The following is a 16,051-nucleotide window of genomic DNA, read 5'->3' on the forward strand; positions in this document are numbered from 1 at the left end:
CTTTCAGGTGTGCTTGTGAGAAATGGAGGCAGTTTTGAAGATGATTTGTCATTGGGAGCTGAAGGTAAGTTTTTTTTTGGAAGAAATGCATTTTCATACAGGTTTAAAATTAAAAAAAAAAAAAAAGGTTGAGTGCTTTCAGGTTTACAGTCCTCAGCCAAAGTTAAAGGTCTTGAAAATGGCTGAGACACATTTTACAGAAACTTTGACATGTTAGTAATCTAGTCAGAGCTTGTAGGATACCTGTAGGAATGGCTCTAAAAATCGTTGTGGAATGTCCTTGTCTTCCTTGGACTTAATGCTTAAAGGAACTGTTTGGGGGCAAACAATGGTCATAGAACTGAGGGAAGAATTGTCCCGCAGAAGGAAGGAAACTTAAATATTTATACATGAAAAGACTAAATTGAAGCTTATTTTTAGTGTGAGGTAGCCTTATGTCAGACTTACAGCTGTGGCTTGTCTATCTCCTTGCATTCAAGTGTCTCCCATCTTCACCCCCCCCCTCTTTCCAGATTGTTAGAACACTGAAGAACAAAAACAAAATTAGAATTATTAGAATTTAATTAGAAAACATTATGCTGATGTCTATTGCAGACTGCATTAACATTTTAAAAGCGTGTCGTACCATGTTTAAATTTTCACAGATTGTATCATCTTTTCCAGTGGATTTATAGTAAAATTTTCCACAATGTAGAATTAAACATTTTTATTATTTTACAGGTATTTGAAGATTATTGGTAGTTGTACAGCTGGGTTATTAATGTGTACTTTTTTATCAAAAAGAAATTAAGGATTTTATTAAATCTTTTTAGATTATAAGTTGATGAATGGTGAATTTATCCACTGAATGTAATAACCTTGATCTTTTGCTATTTTAAATCAATCTGTATGTATATTACTTCTAACATTTAAGACTCTAGAATATGTGAATATGTTAGTTTTTATTATTGAAGTTAATGTGCTTTCAAGGAATAAACTCTGTAAAGAGCTTAGACTTACTGCTTCCTAATTAGTACAGTTGAGCATGTTGCCAACCCCTTACTGAAAATGCATTTCAATGTTACAGTAAATAGCACTTTTGATATCTGCCTTAATTTCACAATATGGAATTTTTTTAAGACTTTTTTTTTTTTTTAATTTTTTTTTTTTCAACGTTTATTTATTTTTGGGACAGAGAGAGACAGAGCATGAACGGGGGAGGGGCAGAGAGAGAGGGAGACAGAATCGGAAACAGGCTCCCGGCTCCGAGCCATCAGCCCAGAGCCCGACGCGGGGCTCGAACTCACGGACCGCGAGATCGTGACCTGGCTGAAGTCGGACGCCTAACCAACTGCACCACCCAGGCGCCCCAAGACTTTTTTCTTTTTTAAAGAAGGTTTAGGTTTACAGAAAAATTTAGAGGAAGGTATAGAGATTATCCCTGTACTTCCTGCCTCCATATATGCATAGCCCTCCCAATAATCAATGCCCCCTACCAGAGTGGTACTTTTGTTACAACTGATGAACCCATAATGAGGCATCATAATTACCCAAAGTTCACAGTTTACATTAGGTTTCACTCTTACATGTGCACATTCTGTAGGTTTGGACAAATGTATGATACCATGTATCTATCATTATCATGCCATGAATGTATTTTCACTGCCCTAAAAACTGCCTCCGTCTGCTTGTTCATCCATATTGAATGATTTTTCTGGAAACCAGAACCTAAAAGGAAGTTTCAGAGAAGAATGGAACTATTATGTTGTTTTACTGAAAATTATTTCAAGATTATTTACATTCATTCAGTAAATATTTATTGAATATTATGTGTTAGGCATCTTTCTGAGTGGATGTACAAACAAACTAACAAATTGCCATGACTTTGTAAATCAGAAGTGAGAAAAAATCTGGTGTGCTGAAATAGATATGTTTATAATTATTTTCCTTCTTTATATTTGCCTATAAAAGTTCAGTGCAGTAAATTTAACTGACTCTACACTTAACAATACTTACCTGTTTAAGACTTGTAAATCTAGGATAAAGTTTAAAAACAATTTTTTAAAGAAAATTTACTTTGAAACGAGTAGAAATTTTCAAAATACATGCATGAAAAATTGGTTGTAACTGGGATGAATTTTCAGCCTTTGAAAAAGCACCTTAGAAACTTATATATACTGTTGCCACACTTAAATAATGTTATGTTTTTGCTCTTGAAAGGTCTTTAGTAATAGCTTTTAAATTTAATAATTAGAAACACATTTACTACAGATGCTGTATGTCTTCTTACCATTTATTTTTAATTGTTAAACATAGAAATTTAATTGGTTATCTGTATAGCTTTTATTTTAAACATTCAATGAAGGAAGTAGTTAATTTTACATTGCTAACAAACAAAAACACCATCTAGAAGCTACTGATTCTCTTCATATCGATCTGTATATTACTTTTAATGATCTAGATTTAATGAATCAAGACATGAGTTTGGGATATTAGGCATTTAGCTGTAATATTTGGCTAATATGCTTTCTTGATGATTATATCACAGTAGTTACTGTCCTACTAACAATTATGCTCTGCATTTATTCTTTATACATGTAGCCAACCACCTCCATGAGACGGATACTCAAATTGAAAACTGGTAGGTAGCTGTGGTGTTTATTGTCTTCCTTTTCAAAAATGAAGAACATTTATGAAAATAAGGTCTCATATAATCTAATTTTGTTTATAGCAATAATATCTTGGCCAAAGAGAGAAGACTGCAGTTTCATCAGAAAGGGAGAAGTATGAATTCCACTGGATCTGGGAAAAGTAGTGGCACAGTCTCAAGGTGACTTATTCTGAAATTATACTACAGTTACATTGTGTTATAGACAATCTACTCTTTACTTTTTTTTCAGTCTTGGATTTGGCTTGATAGTATGAAATCAAAAGAATACAAAATGTTTCATTCATTGCTTTTTTCTTTTTTTTAAATTAAGATTAAATAAAAAGCAACAGAGGTGTTTATAACGCTGCTGGAATTCTTGTTATAATGAGTATTTTGAGCCCTATCAACAACTTGAAATCGGAACTCCATAGTGGAATAACTTCTTCCAGAATTCTCCCATTTTGGGGGAGGGCGAGGTCTTAAATTATTCTTACATAACAATCAGAATAAACCTTTCTAATTTAAAGCTTGATATTTAAGCATAGATGTATCTTCAACATATTAAATCAAAGATCTTCAAAATATATATTGAAATAGGCAAGTACATGTGCCCATGGAACCAGTTTAAATTGTTACCCAATTTATTGTATTGGAACCTGAGCATTTTCTCTGAAACAAATTGAAATTTTCTTCTGTTCAAGCTTCATCTCTAACATTCCTGTTTTCCTCAGTGAGTCTCAGAAGGTGGATTATCACTAGTATGAGGAAGAAGAGATAAGAAATGTTCAATTCCCAATCGAATGAGAACAAGATTTTCCTTTGAGTAACCCATTCTCTCCATACCTTACTCCTCCTACTTCCTGAGTGAAAGTGGTTAGAGAAAATTTGAAAGTAAGCTCCTCCCTCACTTTTCTGAGTTCAGCTTGTTACCTGTGTTGCATCTTCAGTGACAGCCAAAGAGAGCAGAAAAGCTCGAGTTCTGCATAATGTCCTGTGCTACCAACTTCCCAGTGTATTTTCCCTTTCCATCTTTTCCTTCATCTGTTTATTCCTTATTCTCCCTCACCTGTTCTCTAATTGTTTTAGCTGCTTTGCTAGGACTCTCTTAAAATGACAAAAAATATAAGGTGAGAAATCATTTAGGGAGTCTTATTGAGTGTCTTCTTGGGGATTAGCTCTTTTTTCCAATACTAACAGTTTGAAAGAATGGACTGTTTTTAAGAGTAATATATCACATTTAGTACACAATGTATGAAGAAATAAATAATAATGGTGTAAAGAGCAGAAGCTCTTTTTTATAATGTGATGTGGACTATAAACTTATTTTATATCTTGATGTTTCTTTTTTTTTCTTATAGTGTTTCAGAATTGTTGGAACTTTATGAAGAAGATCCTGAAGAAATTCTTTATAATCTTGGATTTGGACGAGATGAACCAGATATTGCTTCCAAAATCCCCTCCAGATTTTTTAATTCATCATCATTTGCCAGAGGGATAGATATTAAAGTATTTTTGAGTGCTCAAATGCAACGGATGGAAGTAGAAAATCCAAATTATGCTTTAACAAGTAAGGTTTTTAAATATTAGCATCCACAGTGAAATGGTCTTATTTTTTTAAAATCTTGCTAAGTTTTAGGAATAGCACTGGGAACTTAATTATTGAGGTTAACACAATAGCTGTTTTACTAAAAGTTAACTTTTCCCTCTCTTCATTCTTGACTTACATGTTACCATAACTGACGTATGAAACCTTGTACTTTTCTTAAACTTCCCTCCAGATTGCTGATGTTCAAAAAGGAAAGAAATAGGGCAGAGGCTTGTTACTGTTAACTGAAGTCAGTCAATTTTAGGCATTTTCTATAAATCTAAAGTAGCATAGCTAACTTGATAATTTTTATTTATATTATATCTTTGCTTATTTTTCTCTGTTGAACAGAAGTTCCAAAATAGGGATCCTCAGATGGTCCTTGGAACAGCTTTAAGAGATCTGTAAATCCAATCCTACCGTCCTCCCTCCATAGGAAAACATTTGGAAGAGTCTTAATTAAGTCAGACATAAAAATAGAATCAAGCTATGGAACAATAGCTGTTCTTTTCTCTTCAGTATTGTCACACTTCGTGCTTTTTTTGGTTTTAAATCATAAAAGATAAAATTTTAAATTCTTTTTTTTTTTTCTTTTTTTTTTTATTAAAAAAATTTTTTTTTTCAACGTTTATTTATTTTTGGGACAGAGAGAGACAGAGCATGAACGGGGAAGGGTCAGAGAGAGAGGGAGACACAAAATCGGAAACAGTCTCCAGGCTCTGAGCCATCAGCCCAGAGCCTGACGCGGGGCTCGAACTCACGGACCGCGAGATCGTGACCTGGCTGAAGTCGGACGCTTAACCGACTGCGCCACCAAGGCGCCCCTAAAATTTTAAATTCTTAAAACATAACTTCTGCTGTTGAGAATGAAAAATCTTCCCTTTCCCTGGTAAATGTAGAGAAACTTTAAGTGTTGGATAAGGAAAGAAGTTTTGGTTTTATAATCTTGGTGATTTAAGTTCGATTTTTGGCATACTAAAAAGTAGTAATAGTTTAATATATGTATACATATATAAACATATATAAAATCAACATCCTTTTCTTTTTGTAGGCCGTTTTCGTCAAATCGAAGTGCTTACTACTGTGGCCAATGCATTTTCTTCTTTATATTCCCAAGTCTCTGGGACTCCCCTGCAGAGAATTGGAAGTACGTCCTCAGTGACTTCTAACAAGGAGACAGACTCACCTCCACCTTTAACCCGAAGTAACACTGCAAATCGTTTAATGAAAACACTATCAAAACTAAATTTATGTGTTGATAAAACAGAGAAAGGAGAAAGTAGTAGTCCTTCCCCAACAACTGATAAAGGAAAGATTCCGAATGTTTTGGTAATGGAAGAAAGTGGCAATAAAAATGATCAAAAATGTCAAAAAATTGTAAAAAAGAAAGACTCATCTTCTATGTTGGCTACAGTTAAAGAAGAAGTATCAGGTAGTTCAGCAACTGTTATGGAGAATTCTGACATTGATAGACTTTCTGATGTAGCAAATAGCAATTTTAACCAAAAAACTGAAAGTGAACAAAATGGAGAAACCCAAAGCCATGAGAATAAACTGGGTGAGGAATCTGGTATTCTAGAATCTGACTTAGGTAATGATTTCAGCATGTCCAGCCACAGTGAGCTGGAAAATGGCAGTGAGCTGAAGGGTGTCCATGTGTCCACACCTGAAAAAGAGCCATGTGCACCACTGACGATACCATCCATAAGAAATATAATGGCACAGCAGAAGGACTCCTTTGAAATGGAAGAGGTAGGTAAAATATTACTGAGACCTGTTTCAAATAATGAATTAGGAAAGAAAATGCAAAACATGTCTATAAGATGAGTGGTGGCTAATAGATTTATACTAGAAAAAAAATCATTCTGATTTTGAGTTTTCAAATTTTGGTTCTGTGCTTCACAAACTAAGAATTGGTCACAGGACCGTCCATTGCCGGGGTAATGAGACAGTTACTTCATCAGCTCCTCTGCATCCTCTGTCATTTACTGCTGATACTTGAACTTTTATCCCCTTTCTCTCTCAGTTTAAGATTTTGATGCCTTGAGAAAACCCTTGAGAATATATTTAAATTACAATCAGTGTTGCATAGTAGTTAAAAACATAGGCTCTGAAAGCAAACAGGAGTTTGAGTTCTTTTTTTGCTGCTAAATTGCTATGTATCTTTGAGCAAACTTTTACTTTCCACTAAGTATCTTAGTGGAAAGGATAAGTGAAGTGTGAATAAGGCTTCGAGAAGGATAGATTTTTATAGTGGGATTGGAAAGAACCTGAAGATATTGTGTATCTGAAGGAAAGGATAGGAACCTCAAGGAATAAGGTTTGAAACACCAGGTCAGGGAACATGAATTCTGCAAGCCTAGAAGACCAATGTTTGCTTACTTTTCATTTCTACCTGGAGGTATTACTATATTTACAGAAGTTTCAAATTGGCAAAATAAAGAGATTCATTTTGATGAGGTCAACTAAAACACCTTTTGAATGGCCAAAGCTAATGCTTATGCATTGGTACTGTATGACCTGAGACAGGAAACTGAAGTTTATCAAGCACCTACCTTGTGGCAGGCACTGTACTAGGCCCTTCAGGTACCTTTCTTTTTAAGTCTATGAGGCAGGCAGTGCTGGTCTTGTTTTACACATTAGAAAACAGACATCTGTGTACTGCTGAAGAGCTGTGGCCGTGAGTTTTATAATGTACAATTTTCTTTTTAAAATTTATTACAGAATGGTGTTAGTAATAGAGTAGCAACTGAGTAATTTTAGAATCACATGCCATTATTTTAGGGAGTTGGCAAATGGGATAATTGATTTTGCCCATAAGTGTCCTGTTAGAGGAGTATGTATCTCTCACATTAATGAATATCAGGCATTTATCACACAATTTTGATTGCTGATAATAGCTATTTACCTTGTGGTCTTTGAATGTATCTTTTGTTACTTTAATTGTAGCTAAAAAGTGAAATGAAAAGGGAGAGAAGTAGCCCTTTGAAATAGTCTACATTATTTGTAGTTATTTGTAGGCTTTTTTTTGCCTTGTTTTTTTTTTTTTTATGTTTTTATTTTATTTTTGAGAGATAGAGTGCTTGTGGGGAGGGGCAGAGAGAGAGAGGGAGACACAGAATCTGAAGCAGGCTCCAGGCTCTGAGCTGTCAGTACAGAGCCTGATGCAGGGCTTGAACCCATGAACCATGAGATCATGACCTGAGCCGAAGTCGGACGCTCAACTGACTGAACCACCCAGACGCCCCTTCCCTTGTTTCTTTATATTTTTTTATATTTTTCCTGTTTAATCCCTAATACATTTCTCATTATAATGAGTTCATAAGTTGAGTACTTGGCTAAATTAAAACCTCTTTGTTCTATTTCACTATTATCAAATAGTTTGTTTTGGTCTGAACTTGTCCTACCACCAATAAAGTGTAACTTCCTGCCATCCATTGGGGCCCCTCTTCTATGACAGATATGAGAGTCAGTTTCCTGGTGTTAATTTAACAGCAGAATATGAAAATTTAAACAAAATAATGTTAGATACTTGCAAATCTGATGTTGGCAGCTCAGATGAGAAGTCACTCTTATGTGTTGCTTTCTAATTTCTAGAGTTCCTGAATTTTGAACTATATATTTTTTTAAATTGTTGGTACCCTACACAGAAGGTCTTTAAAAAACATAAAGTGCTAAATAGATATGCTTTGGTGGCAAGTTTTCATTTAATGATTTTACAGGTGTTTTTTTTTTCTTTGCTCCCTCTGCTGGCAAAAGCAATTAATGAAGAAAGTAATGTCACAAGGAAGTGAACTTTAAAAAAAAATTTTTTTTTTTAAGTTTATTTATTTTTGGGAGAAAGAGTGAGCAGGGGAGGGTCAGAAAGAGAGGGAGAGAGAGAATCTCAAGCAGGCTCCACACTGGCAGCATAGAGCCCGATGTGGGCTTGAAATCACACAAACCAGGAGATCATGACCTGAGCCGAAACCAAGAGTCAGATGCTTAACTGACTCAGCCACCCAGGCGCCCCTGACTTTTTTTTTTTTGTTTTCAGTACACAATTCCAGGCATTGGTGGTTGAAGAATAATAGAAGATTTTTGTTTTCAAAAAAAGGATATATGGATATAGTCAACCATAGCTGCATTGTATATATGGAGAATTTTAAGGGTAATGAATCCTTGTTCTTTAGGTATATTTAAAACATGGATAAAAACCTCCTGGAACTGTGTTTTTATCCCTTTGGGAACTTTAACGAGAGTTGTAGAACAATGGATAAAGAAAGGAAATAATGTGTTTCTTTAATTTCCTCTTCTCCCAAGTGTGACTTGAATTATACTGACAAATGAAGAGAACAATCTTACCGAAGCAAACTTTTAGATCCCATTCAAAGTAGATTGTTGCTGTTTTTCTTTTGGACTCCTTTCCCTCGAGGTTTAATTCCTGTTGGGAACTTTCTTCCTGTAAAAACAGCAAATAAATGTAAGTTAGAGGACACTCCCTTTCTCTCTCTCAGTAAACCAGTTCTCAAACAGATTAACTGAATGCCAGCTGCTTTGGGTAGCTGGGTGGAGGAGAAAATGTTGCGCTCTGTGCGTGAAGCTGCCTACTCCTGAGGCTAAGGTAAGATCTGACAGCCACCGGAAGTGAAGAGAGGAAATATTTAAATGTAAAGGGAGTTAAGTAGATGACAAGACTGACTCAGGCCTTGGAGCGTGAGAGTGACTATTTCTCATGTTAAGAAAAAAAATAATAAAAGGCCGGAGACTACTTTCAATTAAAAGTCAGTTTGCCTTATGAGAAAATGTTTTTGTAGACTACCAGATGTTTTTGTAGACTACTTAAAGTATTCTAGTGTGTCTAAAAGTTGTAAAACTATATTCTTGAGTTTTCAGATTTTTAATGACTTCCCTAAATAATGCTTGGGTTCTCAAAATGGTTTATTTTTAATAAATACATCATGGTAACTGTCTAGAGCCGTAGACTTATGGATGAATGATTCACATTTAAACCAAAAGGATCCTACTCAGTAAGCAAGCGTTCATCTTTTATGTCAAGGAAAACTTTCTCACACTTAAATGTTAGAGGAAGGAGAACTTTTAGCTGTGTATTTTTGTAAATGGTTGTTCTGTGTCTTCTCACTCAACAAATGAATTTACATTCAAATAGAGGGATTACTGGAAGTATATATAATTTTTTAAGCTACTGAAGTTTGGTAGTGTCTCTGCACTGATTGTTGAGTTAAGTACTACGTCTCTTTGTTTTTAGTTGTTAGGTTTCAGGATTTTCTCCCATTTTATTTATTGGCCTGAGTTAAAATAATCCAAAATCCATCAGATACTTGATCGATAGTTAAATTGTTCTTTTGGCCTTTCAAATTTGACTGTGTTTTGAAGACAAGCATTGTGTTTGCAATAGAATATGAACTCTCCCGCATGATACATGGACCAGTGTCTGTTACTTTGAAGCCCAATTAACCACTAAATTTTATTTGACATTTATCTAAAAGACTTATGGTAACTTTTTAAAGAAGTATTTATGTGACAGTAATAAGTAAACCTTGCAAGTAAAACCTGAAAGTTTGTTTTATGTAAAAATTTGCAACAAATATAGAATAATAAACTAGCACAGAAAGAGATCTTTGAATTCATTCTCCAGTTTTCTCCTTTTACAGATGAGGAAGCATTTTTCCTCCTCTAACATTGGATATTACTTGATAGCAGGGATTCTTCATCATCATTCTGAGGGATGTAATGTTGCCGTCTATGTCAGTGCCTTACTTTGGGGAGGGCTGAGGGTGTGTCAATGTAAGGAATCCCTGGGTCATATCAGAGAGAGATCTGTTGTAAATTGTTACCACTTTACTCTTTCAAGATATTTGATTATCCCAAGGACCTGTGAAGTAGGAGTTTTAGTCTTTATTTTTCAGTTTTGAAAACTGACATAATTGTCACAGATAATTCTGATAACTATCTGAAGCCATTTAGCCACTATGCGACATGAATAAGACTTGAATTTGGGTCTTTGTACACACATGCCACTTTAGACTACACAGTACCACTTGGTAAAGGTCAGACTGGTTGATAAAGTGTCAGACATTGGACAAGAACTCAAGTCCTCTGGTGCACAGCCTCATACTACTACTTCAGGAAAATAATTCTTTCATTTAAATTTTTTGACATGTCATTAGGGGCGCCTGGGTGGCGCAGTCGGTTAAGCGTCCGACATCAGCCAGGTCACGATCTCGCGGTCCGGGAGTTCGAGCCCCGCATCGGGCTCTGGGCTGATGGCTCAGAGCCTGGAGCCTGTTTCCGATTCTGTGTCTCCCTCTCTCTCTGCCCCTCCCCCGTTCATGCTCTGTCTCTCTCTGTCCCAAAAATAAATAAACGTTGAAAAAAAAAAAATTAAAAAAAATAAAAAAAATAAATTTTTTGACATGTCATTAAAAATTAGATTTATAATTTCTAAAGCTCCAGTTTTGAGTTCTTATTTTTTTTTAAACTGCTATAAATGTCTCCTTAAACCTTAGAGGAAGGGTTATTTGAGTTAGAACATTCCACGTATTGCTGCTCTGTAGAACACAGTACAGTAGTGTTGTGTTGTGCCCAGAAGATGTATATTAGTCAGAATAAATGTGACAGATGTTAAAACAACAACAACAACATCATCAACAACAACACACACACACACACACACAGAAAACAACAACCACAAAAAAACCCAAAGCAGGTGCCTGCCATGGTAGCAGGACATTGATTCAGAAGGATACAGTTTTAAGGGTGCCTGGGTGGCTCATTTGGTTAAGTGGCTGATTGTTGATTTTGGCTCAGATCACGATTGTGGGTTCATACCCTCCATTGGGGTCAGCACTGCCCTCATGAAGCCTACTTGGGATTCTCTCTCTCTCTCCCTCTCTTTCTCTGCCCCTTCTCCACTTATGTGTGCATGTTGCTCTCTTCTCCTCTCTCTCTCAGAAAGTTTTAATAAAACATTTATTAAAACTATATCTTTTTTAAAGTTTATTTATCTTGAGAGCACACACACAACACATAGCCCGACGGGGCTCAGTCCCACAAACCGTGAGATGATGATCTGAGCCGAAATCAGGAGTCGTGCTCCGGCACCTGGGTGGCTCAGGTGGCTCAGGTGGTTGAGCCTCCGACCTCAGCTCAGGTCATTATCTTGTGGTTCGTGAGTTCAAGCCTTACATCAGGCTCTGGGCTGACAGCTCAGAGCCTGGAACCTGCTTTAGATTCTATCTCTCCCTGTCTCTCTGTCCCTCCCCCCACTCTCAGTCTGTCTGTCTCTTTCAAAAATAAATAAACATTTGGGGCACCTGGGTGGCTCAGTCAGTTAAGTGTTTGACTTCGGCTCAGGTCATGGTCTCGTGGCTCATGAGTTTGAGCCCCACATCGGTCTCTGTGCTGACAGCTCAGAGCCTGGAGCTGCTTCAGATTCTGTGTCTCCCTCTCTCTCTGCCCCTCCCCGGCTCATGCTCTGTCTCTCGTGTCACAAATAGACATTTTTTAAAAATTTTTAAAAATAAACATTAAAAGAAAAAATTTTTTAAAGAGTCATATGCTTAACTGACCGAGCCACCCAGGTGCCCTTTCAATACAGTTCTAAACCTCAAAACATTTGAGACCAAGCGATTTTATCATTTTGGTATGGGGGTTTTGGGGTAATTTTTATCATGGAAAGTTTCAACTTACCTAGAGATTAGAAACATTGTGTAGTGAATACCCATTTTCCATTACCCAATTCAGTTATCAATATTCAGCTATAGTTAATTGAATAAAAGGCAATCTGTAACGAATGACCAGAACTCCACTGAGGATCTGAAACCGTTGAGGATCCTGCCACATAAATAGATCCAAGTTTTGTTTGCTTCGTAATTTTCTGTGCTGTACTCCATGTCAGACTTGACTACTTTCCTTTGCACAGCTGTGACCAGTACTAACACATGCTTAAGCTATGAAATGTAACTTGTCCCTAGCATGTCTTCTTCTGTCTTCAACAAGCGATTGATGATTTTTTGTTAAGTGGGAAGAAGAATCCTCACTTTAGTAGTTTTATTAGTAAAAAATGACCCTCAGTTCTTTTTAAAGGGCCCTTTTCTTTGAATTAATTAATGGAGTTTGTAGTTTTTTACTTTAAAATTTTTACTTTGTTTTGGCATTGAGTAGCATCTTAAAAGATTATTGAAGATACATATTCATTAAAGACATGTTTTGTGACTAATTTTATAAATCTAAGGTTGTGACTAATTTTATAAATCTAAGGAATGGACTATGTGATAATTCTACATTTTAAAAGGGGAGAGTATAATTTGGTATATCACAACGCCGTGCCTTAACTGAGAATCCTAGAATAAAATTAAAGAGGAATTTGGATTTCTGTTATACTTCTTTGGTCTGTTTGATATTTCCTTTAACAGAAAACTCTTTCAAGTAGGGTAGGCCTGAATAGAGACTAATAATAGAGCTTTTGTTGAATTTAAAAAGAAAATGCATTTTGTCTCCTTGCACACAAAACAATGGTTTTCCTGTTGAACTTACTTGTCTGCTGCTTTGAAGAATATATACATAGTTTCTGAGTAATAACAAGGAGGTTAGAAACTATTTTATATAATAATTTATAGGTGATGGTTTTAAATGACCAGTGTGTTTTATTTCTCAAAAGATTCATGAACTTTGGGTTCATGGAACTGTGTAGAAAAAAAATATCACAAATCAGAGCAGTTTTTAAATTGGGTAATATCTTTAGCCTTTGAACATTTTTTCCCCATGTTTGTCATTCCACTCTCATTCCTATGGAATATTTCTTATTCTTGAAGGGGTTCATACTTCAAAACTACCAGCATTCTACCTAAAACCTGTTTGCTAATTGCTTTCTTATTTATTCAAGATTGAAAACCTTGTTTGGCTAGTTTGTCTACTAGGATGTGATTTATTATTTCAAGTACTAATCATTGCAAAGTAGTGTTAGAAATTAGTGTCGCACCCTCCCCAGATGTTTATTTTTAATATAGAGTTAGTTATATTAGAATAGAGTATTTGCAGGGGCACCTGGGTGGCTCATTTGTTTAAGTGTGACATTGGCTCAGGTCATGATCCCATGGGTGCCTGGGTTCGAGCCCCATGTCAGGCTCTGTGCTTACAGCTCAGAGCCTAGAGCCTGCTTCAGATTCTGTCTCCCTCTCTCTGCCCCTTTCTCGCTCACATTCTCTCTCAAAAATAAATAAACATTAAAACATTTTTTTATAAAATAGAGTATTTGCAGAATGGGATAGATGTGGTGAATAAGGAGTCTGAAAATTCCTAAATTATGTATTTGTACAGGTGGGGGGGGAGATAGCATAAAAAGAAAACTTTTTTGGTTTATATCTTTTCTGAATATAGTTTTCAGGGAGGATTTATGGAAGATCTTTCAACAGTTTAGTTCTGTAATGAAACATGCTTTTTTTTTTTTTTTTGGAATTCCTAGTTTATATCTTAAAAGACCATTTATGTTAGGACAAAGCAGTTGTATACAAGAGTGGTTTTTCATAACTCAGAATTTGGGGGATCTTACAAACTTTTCTAATGGGAGCATAATATGCATTTTTTTAAAGATACAAGACTTGTAGTTGCCTCAGCTGTATGTCAGTCATGGTCTGCTGCAAAGTTATTGGCATTTCTCCCAGGATTGGCCTTACACTTTGAAGTTTAACATTTATAGAAAAACTTTTTCTTAGGGGTCAATTTTTTATTTAATAGCAAATTTTTTAAATGAAGTAGTTTACACATGTAGTCATTTTTCATTGCTAGCTACAGACATTCAGTCCTATTGTTAACTGGAAAATAGACTGTAAAATTGAGATGTGAGACACTATCACAATTTTGAGATAAGATGTTTTGCCTTTTTTAAATACAAAGTTTTGATACCCTTTTAGTTGTGTTGATTTGTTTAATAAGTAATTATCAAGAGGTATTCTTCATCATAGATTTTTCAAGTTGTAACTACTTAAAACTGTTTTTAGGTTCAGAGTACTGAGGGAGAAGCTCCTCACGTTCCAGCCGCTTACCAGCTAGGTCTCACCAAGTCAAAAAGAGGTAAGTTGACTAATGTCCACTAGTTCCCAAGCACATTACCAAAGTGTGTCATTCATTGGTTTGGAAAAGGGGTTTACCTATCAGTATTTGAGTACCTGTTAGTGGAAAAGAAGGTTATGATGCTTAACCTTAAGCATCCAGGTATGGATGCTTCATTATACTTTGGTTATAGAATTTTTTGTATCTTCTTGAAGACTTTTGTGCCCATAAAATAATTTTTGTTTGCTTATCCTGAAATGCAGTTCTGTGCACTCTAATTGTTCTTCAGCTCTGCATAAGGGCTAGATGGGAAGTGATAGAGCAACAGATTCAGGCCTGCTTTTAACGTGGTTATGATTGAAATATACACTTGTATTATCCACCTCTGCTTTTCATTATTTAAACATGGCTCCTAATGTTTAAATTTAAACATGGCTCCATAATTTAAACATGGCTACTAAACATGCATATGCCTCTGGCAAAAAAATACCCATCTCTCAGTAGTGGTTAAAACTAGTTAAGTTCAATTTAAACTATGGATCAAAGGTGAGTGTCTGCCGATACCATTCTTCTCTTGAATTATTAATTATTGACCAAAGAGCCTTTGAATTCATTTCTTTCACTTTTAATTTGCAACAAGAAAAACTTGCCTGATGTTTAAAATCACAAAGCTTTTGAGATTTAGAGAAAAGGAGAGAGGAAGGAAAGAAGTTAAAGTGGCCACTGAAGGTGGCTGTTTATTTTTAAAGCTTTACACATGCTGAACCACCCTGTTTTGTTTTTTTTTTTTTTAAACAAAGGATCATATGTATGTTCCTGGAATAGGAAATTGCATGTTTGTTCTCTTCTGATCTCTGAAATGACTTCATAAGAGAGAATTTGCATATAATTTTTCTTTTATTGCATCGTGGTACTAAGTGCTCCTCTCTCACTAGGTCACTACAGTTCTGGTCGGACACAAAATGAGCTTTCCTGTTCTTTGTCCCCTTTTTAAGTCCATAAATATATGTATGTGTTTCTGAGCTGTAAGGCAGGCTTCACAGCCATCAAGAATTTTTTCCTTTGGATAGGTTGACAAGGGGTACATTAGAAAAGCAGTTTGCCTTGTGTCAAAAAAGGGATTAAAAACTGTAGAAGTACTTCAAGATCTTTCAAGAGCAAGCTCCTTGTGGTAGAAAAAAACAGAATGTGGTTTGTATCCACATCTGAATTTCTTCCTCTTACCAATAAGAGGTCTCTTATTTCTGGTGGCATATGTAAAAGTGTTAACATTTTTATGAATCACATTTTTATAAATTAACAGTAAAATCGTTTCGTGTGTACATGAGAGGGAGAGGGAACAATATAGTGTTTTCATCATTTTTAAGCATAGCTTCTATCAAGTTTTGATAGTGTGATATGGAAGTATCTTTGATTAATTATAATTACAGAATTAGAATCACTGGTAAAATATTCATTTCACAAGTTTAGTACATATAGTGCACTATACATATATGCACTATAGTGCATGTAGTAGTACATGTATATAAAAAAAAAAAAAATACTTGCACCTTAATGATAGGACTTTTGAAGTTAGAGTGATCTTAATTCTCCTATCCAGTCCTGGGATTTAAGTCTAGAGAAGTTTAGTGACTCAACTCTTGTCACAACTAACATTCACTAAGCTATGTTGAGAGCTTATTCCTTATTATAGAAGAGGTACAAATTTTCTTTAGTCCTGCAGAGTGTACAGGTGTTCTGTTCTATTTCTTTATGATATTGGACAAATACAAATTCTAGGTTTT

At 35.4% G+C, this 16,051-nt stretch overlaps 1 protein-coding gene across 5 annotated transcripts in view; it reads left to right on the forward strand.

Annotated features, from left to right (window-relative positions):
• ITPRID2 (ITPR interacting domain containing 2) overlaps window positions 1-16,051 on the forward strand; it is a 47,175-nt gene that overhangs the window by 10,510 nt on the left and 20,614 nt on the right. For 4 of the 5 annotated variants that reach the window (XM_086719082.1, XM_025935351.2, XM_086719083.1 and 1 more), the window contains 6 exons: window positions 8-64; window positions 2,581-2,620; window positions 2,711-2,809; window positions 3,988-4,196; window positions 5,266-5,966; window positions 14,216-14,288. In XM_086719082.1, coding sequence (XP_086575208.1) covers window positions 8-64; window positions 2,581-2,620; window positions 2,711-2,809; window positions 3,988-4,196; window positions 5,266-5,966; window positions 14,216-14,288 — 1,179 coding nt within the window. Of the gene's footprint in view, window positions 1-7; window positions 65-2,580; window positions 2,621-2,710; window positions 2,810-3,414; window positions 3,521-3,987; window positions 4,197-5,265; window positions 5,967-14,215; window positions 14,289-16,051 lie in introns of those variants that run through there. The other variant, XM_025935355.2, reaches the window with a different exon arrangement.

The sequence above is a fragment of the Puma concolor genome, chromosome C1 (genome assembly GCF_028749965.1).
Source record: "Puma concolor isolate L17-30 chromosome C1, mPumCon1.1.hap2, whole genome shotgun sequence".
Lineage (NCBI taxonomy): Eukaryota > Metazoa > Chordata > Mammalia > Carnivora > Felidae > Puma > Puma concolor.